Below are 13,793 nucleotides of genomic sequence, written 5' to 3' on the forward strand. Positions count from 1 at the left end.
ATGGACTTCACACGGAATTTTCTTTCTTCTTTTTGTTGTTGTTGATCGCACTCAAGTATAAAGCACATGACGAATTGGGACAGTTTGCATGACAATGAAACGCAAGATAGATTTTCATTATTGTCATTTTCCTTTTTTTTCAGGTGGGGGCGGAAGGGGTGGGGTAGTTTTTGGAGAGTATGTTTTTTTGTTTTTTTTAAATTTTTTTTTAAACACCGATGGAACAGGTGTTCTTTCCACCTTACCGTTGACAGCGAAGAACTTATGCTTGGATTCTGACAAACTTCGCGTAGCGCTACAACATGGAGAAGGGGGAGCAAAAAAAAAGAAACGAAAAAACCCAAACAAAAAACAACAACAAAAAACCAAGCAACCAACAAACAAACAAAAAACAAAAAGTAGATGATCAAAGAGAGACGCCATGATAAGGGGAGAAAATGCCACAAACATAAGCGAGGTGACGTCCCTTTGGATATGTTGTCATGGTTTCGGGTGTCTTGGTGTCGTCATGAATGACGTCATAAGGCCTCTTCTGAAGTGTCGTCAGTGCCCACGGGCTCGCCGGGAAACCTGCACTGAAAGGGTTAAAAGCAAACTGTTGTTATTGGTTTATACTCTGGCCGACTACCAGCCTACCATATGGCATTGGGACTTCAGACTAAAGACAGGGTTATTGTGTATACCATGGTACAGTAATTCACTCTTCGACATGTGTAAATAAGAGAAAGAATAAAGTTGATAAGCTTGATTCGTTTTGGTTTGATCAGTAATGCGGATATGACTGATTAAATGGTTTTTAAATCATTAACATTCAGTAAACATTAACGGTGACAAATGCCAACGAATAAATTGAAATGTGCTTTAAAGAAAGAAGTTCAGCGTTTATTCAGCCCTTCATGACATTGCAATAAAAGTCAGTCATAGGCCAAGTTGCCGTGTTCAGCATTAAAACATAAATACACTTGTTGCGTGTGTACAGTTAAGGGTTACATTTCAACGTTTCTTAATATTATGGACTGTTTTTTTGTGTGTGTCTTGGAATCACCCTTCACTATTGATCGATTGTAGATTGTTGAAATATTGATTCGGGTTTTAACCTCAGTCTTCAAAATCATAGTCAAGGAAAATAAAAAAAATGACACTGAAAAAACACGGCTTCAATATCTTTAATATTTTGGTCATCGTTTGAATGTCAACGAGGACAGATACTGCTTTCTTTCACGCAATATTTTGTCTATGTGATGAATTGTGTCATTCGAAGCATAGCTTCATTGCTGCTTGTCTTTTGCATTGGACTACTTCGGATGAGACAATAAACCGAGGTCCCGTGTGCAGCATGCACTTAGCGCACGTAAAAGAACCCACGGCAACAAAAGGGTTGTTCCTGGCAAAATTCTGTAGAAATATCCACATCGATAGGAAAAGCAAATAAAACTGCATGCAGGGGAAAAAAAAAAAAAAAAAAGGGTGGCGCTGTAGTGTAGCGACGCGCTCTCCCTGGGGAGAGCAGCCCGAATTTCACACAGAGAAATCTGTTGTGATAAAAAGAAATACAAATACAAATACAAATACTTACTGCACCGTTTCTGCCCGGGTCCATTCTGACAGGGGGAGTAGGCTTTGGGGCTCTACGCATTCTCTGTCGGCTCCTGTCTCGTAACTTCTGTAGCTGTGACCGAACCTGTCATAAAGAAGAAGAAGAAGACGAAGAAAAAGTTAGTTCGTGTCTTTTTTGAAGCCGTGTATCAGGGAAACTTAAACGTGATTTAGGGATAATAGAAATTGGTGCCGATCTTTTTATCCGTCTCGTGAAAAAACAAAAGGTCCACACACACACACACACACACACACGAATGGGTGGGAGGGGGGGGGGGGGGGGGGGGGGGGGGGCATGTAGGGGAAGTTATCGCGTCTGCTGCTTGTCTCTTTCAGAAGACCGCGGTTATCTCCCGTGCGGCTTGCTCTTTTCTTTCGATGATGATGATGATGACGGAGGTTACACACCACATCAGTGTGCCGCAGCAGGGCCCCACAGTTCGCAAACTGAGACGTGAGTGCCGCCCAACCACACCCCCTACCCCTTCCACCCTCACCCCACGTCCCTCTACCCACAATCCCGGGCCAAGTGGCCCTCATGGCATGTTCTTGGGGTGTGAGAGCACGGGTCAAACTTTGTGTCGTTCTAACACACACACACACACACACACACACACACACACACACACACACACACACACACGAAACAAACGAAAAACAACAACAAAATCAATCAATCAATCAATCAATCAATCAATCAATCAATCTATCTATCTATCTATCTATCTATCTATCTATCTATCTATAATGTATATCAACAGTCGTCCCTTTTTTTTTACCATGAAGGGGAAGCTATCAAGTTATCACGTCAGCTTGTCCCCTTCAGAAAACAGCGGTTCTTGTTCTTGGATCTGAGAGCATGGTCAAACTTTGTGTCACCTGTGGAGCTAATAATGCATACGTCTAAAAAAAAAAAGAGAAAAAAAGAAAAAAAAGAAAAAAGAAGCAGAAGAAAAAGAAGGGGAAAAAAAAAAAAAAAATAAAAAAGAGAAAGAAAAGTCATCACTCGAATCAACCATTTTCTTTCAAAGACAATAAATTATTTTTGTATCTTGACCCAGTTTTGGTGTGACGCAGTCATGACTCAACCCGCTCGCCAGGGAGGAAGGTGGCAGGATGGTCAATAGGTCTCCGTTTACCTGCCAGTACAATGTCTGTGAGTGTCTGAGTTCGAATCCAGGTCATGACTCAACCCGCTCGCCAGGGAGGAAGATGGCAGGATGGTCAATAGGTCTACGTTTAACCTGCCAGTACAATGTCTGTGAGTGTCTGAGTTCGAATCCAGGTCTCGCCCTTTAAACAAAGTTTGACTGGATGATTAATGATCAGTCGGATGAGACAAATCATTAATCGAGGTTCTGTCTGCTGCACGCACGTGGCGCACTGAGAAGAAAACAAACTGACATGGCAATAAGACTGATGTCCTATTGCAACAAAAAAAGAAAAAAAAAGAAAAAAAGAAAAAAAAAAAAGAAGAAGAACACTGCAGTCTGATAGCTACATAAATGTGTTATACTGCTGGCCAGGCATCTTCCGAACGAATGTGGGGCAGCGTATGCAGAAGTAGACAGCGAGGAAGAAAAATAATAAGTGAAAGGAGAGAGAGAGAGAGCACAGAGAGAGAGAGGAGGGAGAGAGAGAGCAGACACACACACACACACACACACACACACACACACACACACACAGAGAACCGAATACCGGATTGTAACATAGACTCTCTTTGTTTACACAAGTGAGTCAAGAGAGAGAGAGAGAGAGAGAGAGAGAGAGAGAGAGAGAGAGAGAGAGAGAGAGAACGGGAAACTCCGAAATTCCGATATGGGTTCATACTGACAGCAGCCACGTTGAACTGGCGGGTTCTGAGGCGGGACTTGATGCAGTAGTCTAGCAGCGCCACCACCATGGCAAGGACTAGTCCGCCGACCAGGATGTGGAAGATGCCAGACACGTTAGACAGGGTGAGGGAGCTGGTCTTGCTTTCCTGGCAACAGGATGACACATCATTTTACCACCTGTCAACAAGACGATGCATCCCTTAAAGAAACCTATCACCAAGAAGAATTTGCATCCCATAAAAAACCTGTCACCAAAAAGATGCATCCTTTAAAATCTATCACCACGAAGAAGATGCAAACTTTAAAACCTATCACCAAGAAGACGAGTCTTTTAAAACCTATCAACAAGAAGATGCATCCTTTAAAACGACACCAAAAAGAAGAGGCGTCCTGTAAAACCAAGAAAGACGATGCATTCTTTAAAAACCTATCACCAAAAGGAAGATGCAGCCTTTAAAACTAGATGTAGCTGCACCCTTCAAAACCTATCACCAGGAAGAAGGTGCATCCTTTAAAATCTATCACCAGGAAGAAGGTGCATCCTTTACAACCTATCACCAGGAAGAAGATGCATCCTCTAAAACCTGTCACCAAGAAGATGTATCCTCTAAAACCTGTCACAAAGAAGATGCATCCTTTAAAACATGTCACCAGGAAGAAGATGCATCCTCTAAAACCTGTCACCAAGAAGATGCATCCTCTAAAACCTGTCACTAGGAAGACGATGCATCCTCTAAAACCTATCACTAGGAAGAAGATGCATCCTCTAAAACCTGTCACCAAGAAGATGCATCCTCTAAAACCTGTCACAAAGAAGATGCATCCTTTAAAACATGTCACCAGGAAGAAGATGCATCCTCTAAAACCTGTCACCAAGAAGATGCATCCTCTAAAACCTGTCACAAAGAAGATGCATCCTTTAAAACATGTCACCAGGAAGAAGATGCATCCTCTAAAACCTGTCACCAAGAAGATGCATCCTTTAAAACATGTCACTAGGAAGAAGATGCATCCTCTAAAACCTGTCACAAAGAAGATGCATCCTTTAAAACATGTCACCAGGAAGAAGATGCATCCTCTAAAACCTGTCACCAAGAAGATGCATCCTCTAAAACCTGTCACAAAGAAGATGCATCCTTTAAAACATGTCACCAGGAAGAAGAAGCATCCTCTAAAACCTGTCACCAAGAAGATGCATCCTCTAAAACCTGTCACTAGGAAGAAGATGCATCCTCTAAAACCTGTCACCAAGAAGATGCATCCTTTAAAACCTATCACCAGGAATAAGATGCATCCTTTAAAACCTATCACCAGGAATAAGATGCATCCTTTAAAACCTATCACCAAGAAGATGCATCCTTTAAAACCTGTCACCAAGAAGATGCATCCTTTAAAACCCATAACCAACACGACGCATCCTGTAAAACCTATCACGAAGAAGATGCATCCTTTAAAACCTATCACCAAGAAGATGCTTCCTTTAAAACCTATCACCAAGAAGATGCTTCCTTTAAAACCTATCACCAAGAAGATGCTTCCTTTAAAACCTATCAGCAAGGAGAAGATGCATCCTTTAAAACCTATCAGCAAGGAGAAGATGCATCTTTTAAAGCCTATCACCAAGAAAACGCATCTTGTAAAACCTATAAACAACACGACGAATCTTTGTTTTCAAAATTTATCACCAAGAAGTTGCATCCTTTGAAACTTATCACCAAGAAGAAGATGCAACTTATAAGACCTTTCACCGACAAGGTGTATAATATAAAACAAGACGATGCATCAATACAATAGAATAATAATAATAATAATAATGGATACTTATATAGCACACTATCCAGAAATCTGCTCTAGGTGCTTTACAAAAACGCTTTGTTAACATAAAACATTACATCTCCGTTACATACACACACCAAAATATGACTACACACACACACACACACACACACACACACACACACACACACACACACACACTACAATACAATACAACACGACACGACACGACACGACACGACACGATACAATACATGATACATGTACGAAAGACGTTTTATCCAGCCACCTTGGAATTCTTGGCACACTCTCCCTTGTCGTACCACCACTTGCGTTCCAGTTTGTGCAGCTCCCCCACCTCGCGGAGTTCCAGAACGGCGATGTTGATCGATGCTCTGGAACACCAATCGTTTGCATAACAATTGCTGATAAACTTTAAGTCACAGGTCATCACTTTCGATATCGTTACTGCAAAGATGCTCAACATAAAACTGAACTTTTTTTTTTTTTTTCAAAATGATTAACGTTATAAGTCATTGTGGACTGCCGATGTGTATGTTGTAAAATGCTATTAAAAAAAGAAGCAGTAGAAGAGGAAAATGCAAAAGAAATCAAAATGTTCGTTTTAATCGGGTTGGCTAAAGCATGTATCAGCTGATGCAGTCATGAAAATATGGCACAACCTCTCTCTCTCTCCCCCTCTCTAAATAGTAGGAAACAAGTTGTTTTCCAAGATTCAAAAGTATCCCCTCTTATGCCAATCAATTATGGAATTCCTCAGGGATCAGTGTTGGGGCCTGTTTTATTTTCAATATATATATAAATAACCTCTCTCTTTACGTTTCAAATTCTTGTGAACTTTTTGCTGATGACACAATCCTCCATAAAAATGACACTAATAATGTCGATGCTGTATGTACTCAGTGGCAGAGTGATGCTGATAAACTTGTAAGATGGACCGAAATTAATCACATGGCAATCCACCTACACAAATAAAAATTTATGCTAGTGACAACTGGACAGAAACGCCAAAACATCAAATCTAAATTACTTGACTAAAGGTACTTCACAGTGAGTTGAGGAATAGTACACAACAGGGTACGAACATAAATCGAAAATAATACACAAACACAGATACAGTAGAAATTAGGATAGATACAAGTGGATATCAATAAAAAAACAACAACTTGTGCATACTCACACATGCACGCACTGCACACACACACACACACACACACACACACACACACACACACACACACACACACACACACACACACACACACGTTTGAACAGAAGCCGCATATTACATGTGGATGGGGCTGATGACTAGATCTTCAGGTAAACAGGTTGTTGATTGCACAATTCTATTTATCATACTGGATTTGCAGCAGACATAATCAAATTCACAACTCACCTAAGATCCGAACTGTGGGGCGTGGCGACCCCGTATCCCTTGTCGTCCAGGTTCCTGCCGGCCTTGAGGGTGTTGCACGGCTTGCGCTGGTTGTGGTACTCGTTCATGGCGGCGTCCAGAAGGAATGCGTACTTGCCCTTGCTCTCTCGCACCCGCTTCACCCCCTCCGCGATGGAGCTGGTGAACACGCTGGGCTCCGCCTCGTTCATGAAGTTCCACATCTGTTTGTAGACCGTCACCTCCGACTCCTGTGTCAAACAACACGACTCTCTCTCTCCGACATCCATCCGCACTGAATGACCCCCTCCAGGGTAATTTCAGTTTGAGAGGAGGCTGGCGTCACTGCGTTCGGACATAGTTCTAGATCCTCTGCACCGTATTTGCTATGTGAATGCCTGAGCAATAGCGTTTGTGTGTGTGTGTGTGTGTGTGTGTGTGTGTGTGTGTGTGCGTGCGTGCGTGCGTGCGTGCGTGCGTGCGTGTGTGTGTGTGTGTGTGTGTGTTGTGTTGTGTGTGTGTGTGTTGTGTTGTGTGTGTGTGTGTGTGTGTGTGTGTGTGTGTGTGTGTGTGTGTGTGTGTGTGTGTGTGTGTGTGTGAATAGAATAGAATAGAATAGAATAGAATAGAATAGAATAGAATACTTTTTATTGTCATAAAACGTTAAAGTTTATAAGACAATGAAACATAAACATGAGCATATTAAGAAGAGACACATTCATGATCAAATTTCGCCAGCCTTGGCTGTATTTCTGTTAGAAGGATTAATTCACTAGGCTTTGCATTTGGACGACATATATCGATTAGGAATCTGTGTCTGTAAGTATTGTACTTTACACAATTGTCTAAAAGGTGAATCTCATCTTCTAAACTATTACAAGTATCACACAGTCTTTGTTCTTTCGGTGCATTTTTATATCTTCCCTGTTCGATTTGTAAGTAATGGGCGCTGATTCGTAATATGGTCAGTGCTTTCCTGTGTTGTGTATTTGCTGTATTCTTTAAATACGGTTCAATTTTATAATTTGTCACAGCGTTCTTGTAAAAAAAATGCTAATTTAGATGAACTGACATGTTTCTGTTTCCAAAATTTTATATATTCATTTTCAAGCTTCTTGGATACAGCATACTTTAATCTTTTAACACTAAAATTGAACTATTTTTTTCCAAACATGATCTAATCCAGTGCTAGTTAATACATTTCTTATGAAAAATAGCCGCTGAACATTTTCATTTGTTTGACGATACATGCAGTAATATGTTGTGTATACAAGTGAATTTTGAGGAAGCTGTAATATGTGTATCCAATAGTCAATAACTTGACATATTATTTTGAGGCTAATAGGAAATCTGGAAATAGGAAATGTGTGTGTGTGTGTGTGTGTGTGTGTGTGTGAGTGTGTGTGTGTGTGTGTGTGTGTGTGTGTGTGTGTGTGTGTGTGTGTGTGTGTGTGTGTGTGTGTGTGTGTGTGTGTGTGTGTGTGTGTGTGTGTGTGTGTAGTCACATTTTGGTGTGTGTATGTAACATAGATATAATGTTTTATGTTAACAAAAGCGTTTTTGTAAAGCACCTACAGCAGATTTCTGGATAGTGTGCTATATAAGTATCCATTATTATTAACAATGACGGCAACAATGACAAACACCACCACCATCCACACCAACAATAACAACAACGATGACGAACAATGATGGCTATGGATCAACGGTAACGACAACAACGATGACTAACAATAACATCGCCACCAACGATAACAACGACGATGACCAACAACATCACCACAACAATAGCGATGACGAAGAATACCTCCACCAGTGCTAACGGTAACGATGACGGCCACCACAACCACCAACGATGATGACATTAACAACGAACAACAACATCACCACCAACCAGCCGCCGTGGCGAAGTGGTTAGCGTCGCGGACTGACGGCTGGGAGGACGCGGGTTCGAATCCCAGCGGAGGTGGGTTTTTCGGCCCGTGGCCGGCTCCTACCCAGAGTTGAATGTGCTGTGGGCTTAAATGGGGAGACTGGGACCACACAGTCGAGTGTCATCCACTTCAAGGGTGCGTCTTTGGGTGTGTTGCTCTAATTACCAGACCAACACTGCAAGTGTCTGTATCTCTCGGGCCTGGTTAACGCCGGGATATCATTATGACAGGAAGCGTAGAGTACAGCCTTGTCACGCAGTCCCAAACCAAAATGGACCTCCATAGCAACATCGTCATCATCATCGTCATCCTCCTTCTCCTTCATCGTCATCAATATAAACAAAATAGTCTCAGAGTCTGTTACCTTTCATGCCCTGCTCTCATGGTGACCTCAGTTTCGATACCCCTCCACTTCCGTGCTTGGGGGGAGTCCTGTCAATGTCGTCGGTGTCGGCGGATTCATGGGGGGCTGTTCTTTGAGGGACGTGGTGGCGGTCTCCACTCTGGGAGAGACGCTCACTCAGTCTGGCTCCGCGACTAAGCCATTATTGTCGTTAGTAGGGGGCTTAGTAGGTGGTGTCCTAAGTACGTTAAAACAGAACAGGCACCACTGAACACCACCGAAGTGACTCAGCAGCAGTGCAGGGTCTCCTCTGGTGTGTGGCCTCCAGGCGACCTAACATCGATGGTTCCCTGTGGACTGCCGACGCCGGGACTGCGACGGACGAACCCGGGTGTGGCCGTGTATGGGGGAATCTAAATGAGCGGCGTGGGTGTAATGCCACTGAAACGGTGCAGATGATGGGGCAGCAAAAAACAAAACAAAACAAAACAAAACAAAAAAAAAACAAAACAAAAAAAAAACAACATCACCACCAAGGATGACAACGGCTATGACGAAAACATACACCACCACCACTAACGCTGAAGACGACGATCACGAACACCACCACCACCAACGACGGCAACGAGCATTACCATCATCATTGATGACGAACAACCCCACCATTAACGATAACGACGACGACAGCGAGCAGAACCACCACCAACAGCGATCACAATGAAGAGTAACACTACCAACGACGATAATGATAACGATGACAATTACCACCACCACCACCACCACCACCATCACCAGCAACAACAACAACAATACCATCACCACCAACGACAACAACAACGAACATTGCCACCACCACCATCACCACCACCACCACCACCACAAACATCACCAGCAACAACAACAACAACACCATCACCAACAACGACAACGAGAACGAACACTTCCACCACCAACAACAACACCACCACCACCACCACCACCACCATCAACAACAACACCACCACCACCACCACCACCACCACCAACGAGAACGAGAACGAACATTTCCACCACCAACACCACCAGCGATAGCGATGACGAACTCTGCCACCACCACCACCACGACCACCACCACCAACGACAACGAGAACGAACACTTCCACCACCACCACCACCACCACCACCACCACTACCAACAACAACAACACCACCACCACCACCACCATCACCACCAACGAGAACGAGAACGAACACTTCCACCACCAACACCACCAGCGATAGCGATGACGAACTCTACCACCACCACCACCACCAACAACAACAACAACTACAACAACGATAACGATGACGAACACCACCACCAACGATAACGTCAACGATCACCACCACCACCACCACCACCACCAACGACACCGCCACAGCCACCACCACCAACGACTACCACAACGAAAACTTCCACCATCACCACCAACAAAAACAACGAAAACGAACACCACCGCCACCACAACTACTACCACCACCAACGACCGACGACGACAACGACTGAAGACGAATAATGGCTGCCTGCGCTGCCTGACCTTGAAGAACTGCTGGGTGGAGCCGTTGACCACAGTCCCGTAGCGAATCTCTCTCTGCTTGACCAGGTCGTCGGGCGAGTTGATGGGCATGTCCATGCGCTCGATGGTCAGGAAGGCGGCCAGGTTGGCCGTGTAAGAGCTGATGATGATCAGCGTGAAGAACCACCAGGCGGCGCCCACCACCCGCCCGGAGATGGACCTGCACCGTGAGTGAGTGAGTGACACACACGTGGTGAGAGAGAGAGAGAGAGAGAGAGAGAGAGGGAGGTGGTGGGTGGGGAGAGGGGTGATAGTGGTGGTGGTGGTGTGTGTGCATGCTAAAAAAAGAAGAAGAAAAAGAATAATGGAACTGATTAATTGTGTCAGGAAGTGTAAAGAAACGAGGCACCACAATTTTTTCGCTTTGTACGAAAGAATTTGTTGATTGGTCTATCTAATCATTTAATTTCCCAATGGATGAATAAAGATGTATTGTATTGTATTGTATTGTATTGTATTGTATTGAAACAACAATGTTCTTTCGTACAAAATCAAACTCGTTGATATTGTTGTTGTTGTTGTTGTTGTTGTTGTTGTTGTTCTTCTTCTTCTTCAGTCGTTTCGTCTCTTAAGACCGCAAGGGCACCATTGATTACCTGGCAACCAGTTCTCTCCCTTTCCACCTGTTTCTAGTCTCAGGCCTGTCCATTTTTGGAGGGAGATGTTGTCTTTCCGTCTCTTCTTCTGTCTGCCTCTCCTTCTTCTTGCAGGAGTGTCTTGGAGAGTCCTTTTAATCTCGAGACTTGCTCATTCCACTACAATTTGCGTTTCTTCACTGTGGTAGACTTTCGTAGAATCAGTTTCATTTGCCCGACGGTTTCTCGTTTCTTCATTGGTGATGTGATCTTTGTCGGAGGAAGGTGCCGAGGAGATTTTTTTGGAAGCATCTCGTCTCTATGGCCTGGGTCCCCTCCTCCATGTCAGTTTTTTTGTCAACGTATCGTCTGTGACTTGCAGGCATACAGAAGTGTTGAAGTGAGCAAGGTGCGCGTCTGTGTTAGATCTTTGAGCAGAGTGCGACGTTCTTTTCGCTACAGATGTTCTCTGCATTTTTGTAAGTGTTCCTATTGTTGTTTGTGCAGTCCTGGTCAATATTTCAGTAAGACTCAACATATACCTATCCTTTTCATTTGGTCTTTATTATTATTATTATTATTATTATTATTATTATTATTATCTACAATCACTATTGGATCAGAAATCCAATCTGTCTACGTAGTGAGGTAAAGGGTAAAAGATTCTGCAAACGGTCATGAACGTAACTGCCCACTCGTTCGTTCGATCTCTCTCTCTCTCTCTCTCTCTCTCTCTCTCTATATATATATATATATACTGCTCTTTTTATTGCTCTATTTATCTATTTATTAGTTTATATAACTGTAATTTTATTTGTTCTTTGGTTTGGAAAAAAAGATTGCAAGAGGTGCTTATATTCGCATAATCAGATCATTGTTCTATTTATGCCGTTGTGAGGCAGGGGACGTGATTACGTAATGTCACAATCGCAATCGCAAAACTTTCGGTTTTTTATTCCCAGCCTGTCGACCCAGATAAAAGATTATGCTCATCTCCCAAGCATGTATGTATTGGACAACTATAATAATGTCCATATTCCCTGTCATTTGGCTGACATTACTGTGTGATATCTGTTGTTACCAGGGCCATTTTCCCCCATTCATCTTGCCAAACAATATTATTCAACCATCAGTCTTCCCGTCAGTCATTCGCTTCCACCTCCTCCTATCTCTCTTTCTCTCTCTCTCTCTAACACACACACACACACACACACACACACACACATAATTATGCACACACGTACACACACACACACACACACACACAAACACACAGACATACACACACACGTACACACGCGCACACACACACACACACACACACACACACACACACGTACACATACACACATGCACAAGGATACAAACACACATGCATACAGACAAAGTTACACCGAGAAACCTTGGACGAGAAAATGTTAGAACAATTATAATCATGTTATAGCTACACGAAACCAAGACTTGTCATGCTTTTGGTATGGCTCATTTATCTAATATAATTCTCTCTATAAAAAAAAGAGAGAGAGAAAACTTGAAAAGAACAGCATGATTATGCTCTGCACGATAAAAAGAAACAAACAACAAATTAAGACGCATAGCCAGCTAAAAACAAACCCAAAACCAAACCAAACACCCCCCCCCAATAAAAAACAACAACAAAACAACAACAACAACAAAACAAAACAAACAAAACAAAACAAAACAAACAACAACAACAACAAAAAACAAACAAAATCATGCCAGTTGGTGAGTCTCATTTTCCTTGGCGTCCCAAGATATGCCAGCATAACAGCAGCAACAATGATAACAACATTCATCATCACCATCATCATTATCTCTAAGAGCTTAGGGCGCTTTACATGGAAGAAGAAAAAAAAAAAAACCCTCACAAATTACATGAACCATTTATGACCACTATTTCTTCCCTCCACCTCCCGCCCCCCTCCCCAATCTCCCTCTCTCATTCGTCATGCATACAAAGCTGACAGGCATGGGGTGGTGATGGAAAAGAATAATGTTATCATCACTGATGCTACTACCTTAAGACAGAGACTGGAATCTACCTCGAACCTCCTAATCTAAACTACCTACATTGCTGAGGTGTCGAAGCTTTGCATTAGAGCGTCCAGGACAATCCACACAAAAAAAACAACACGCCAACAACAATAACAACAACAACAATAATGACAATGAATACCACCACCAACAGTTTCAGTTTCAGTAGCTCAAGGAGGCGTCACTACGTTCGGACAAATCCATATACGCTACACTACATCTGCTAAGCAGATGCCTGACCAGCAGCGTAACCCAACGCGCTTAGTCAGGCCTTGAGGGGGGGGGGGGAAGAAAGAAAAAAAAAGGTGAATAAATAATAGATAAGCGTGCATAAATAAGTAAATAAATAAATAAATAGATACATAAATAATTACAATATAAAAAGGTAGTAGTAACAACAACAACAACAACAACAACAACAACAACAACAACAATAATAATAATAATAATAATAATAATAATAATAATAATGAATAAATAAATAATAACCACCAAAAATGATAGTATTATCATCATAACATACCGTGTTTAACAAGCCCCTCTGCCCGCACACCCTGAACACAGAGATTCGAACCCCTCACCCACCGTGCCCACCAGAGCTTGATCTCGGACCCTTGTCGCCATGAGCGCCTAAGGTGAACCACCACCACACTAACCCCTCTACCCA

General features: G+C 42.7%; 1 protein-coding gene across 1 annotated transcript in view; it reads right to left on the reverse strand.

Annotated features, from left to right (window-relative positions):
- Positions 1–2,399: 2,399 nt before the first annotated feature.
- LOC143283853 (glutamate receptor 2-like) overlaps positions 2,400–13,793 on the reverse strand; it is a 203,094-nt gene continuing 191,700 nt past the window's right edge. The window contains exons 13-17 of the mRNA XM_076590230.1: positions 10,458–10,656; positions 6,628–6,875; positions 5,500–5,605; positions 3,434–3,580; positions 2,400–2,447 (exon numbers count right to left, since the gene is read on the reverse strand). Coding sequence (XP_076446345.1) covers positions 2,400–2,447; positions 3,434–3,580; positions 5,500–5,605; positions 6,628–6,875; positions 10,458–10,656 — 748 coding nt within the window. The remainder of the gene's footprint in view (positions 2,448–3,433; positions 3,581–5,499; positions 5,606–6,627; positions 6,876–10,457; positions 10,657–13,793) is intronic.

Source organism: Babylonia areolata, chromosome 7, assembly GCF_041734735.1.
Source record: "Babylonia areolata isolate BAREFJ2019XMU chromosome 7, ASM4173473v1, whole genome shotgun sequence".
Taxonomy (NCBI): domain Eukaryota; kingdom Metazoa; phylum Mollusca; class Gastropoda; order Neogastropoda; family Buccinidae; genus Babylonia; species Babylonia areolata.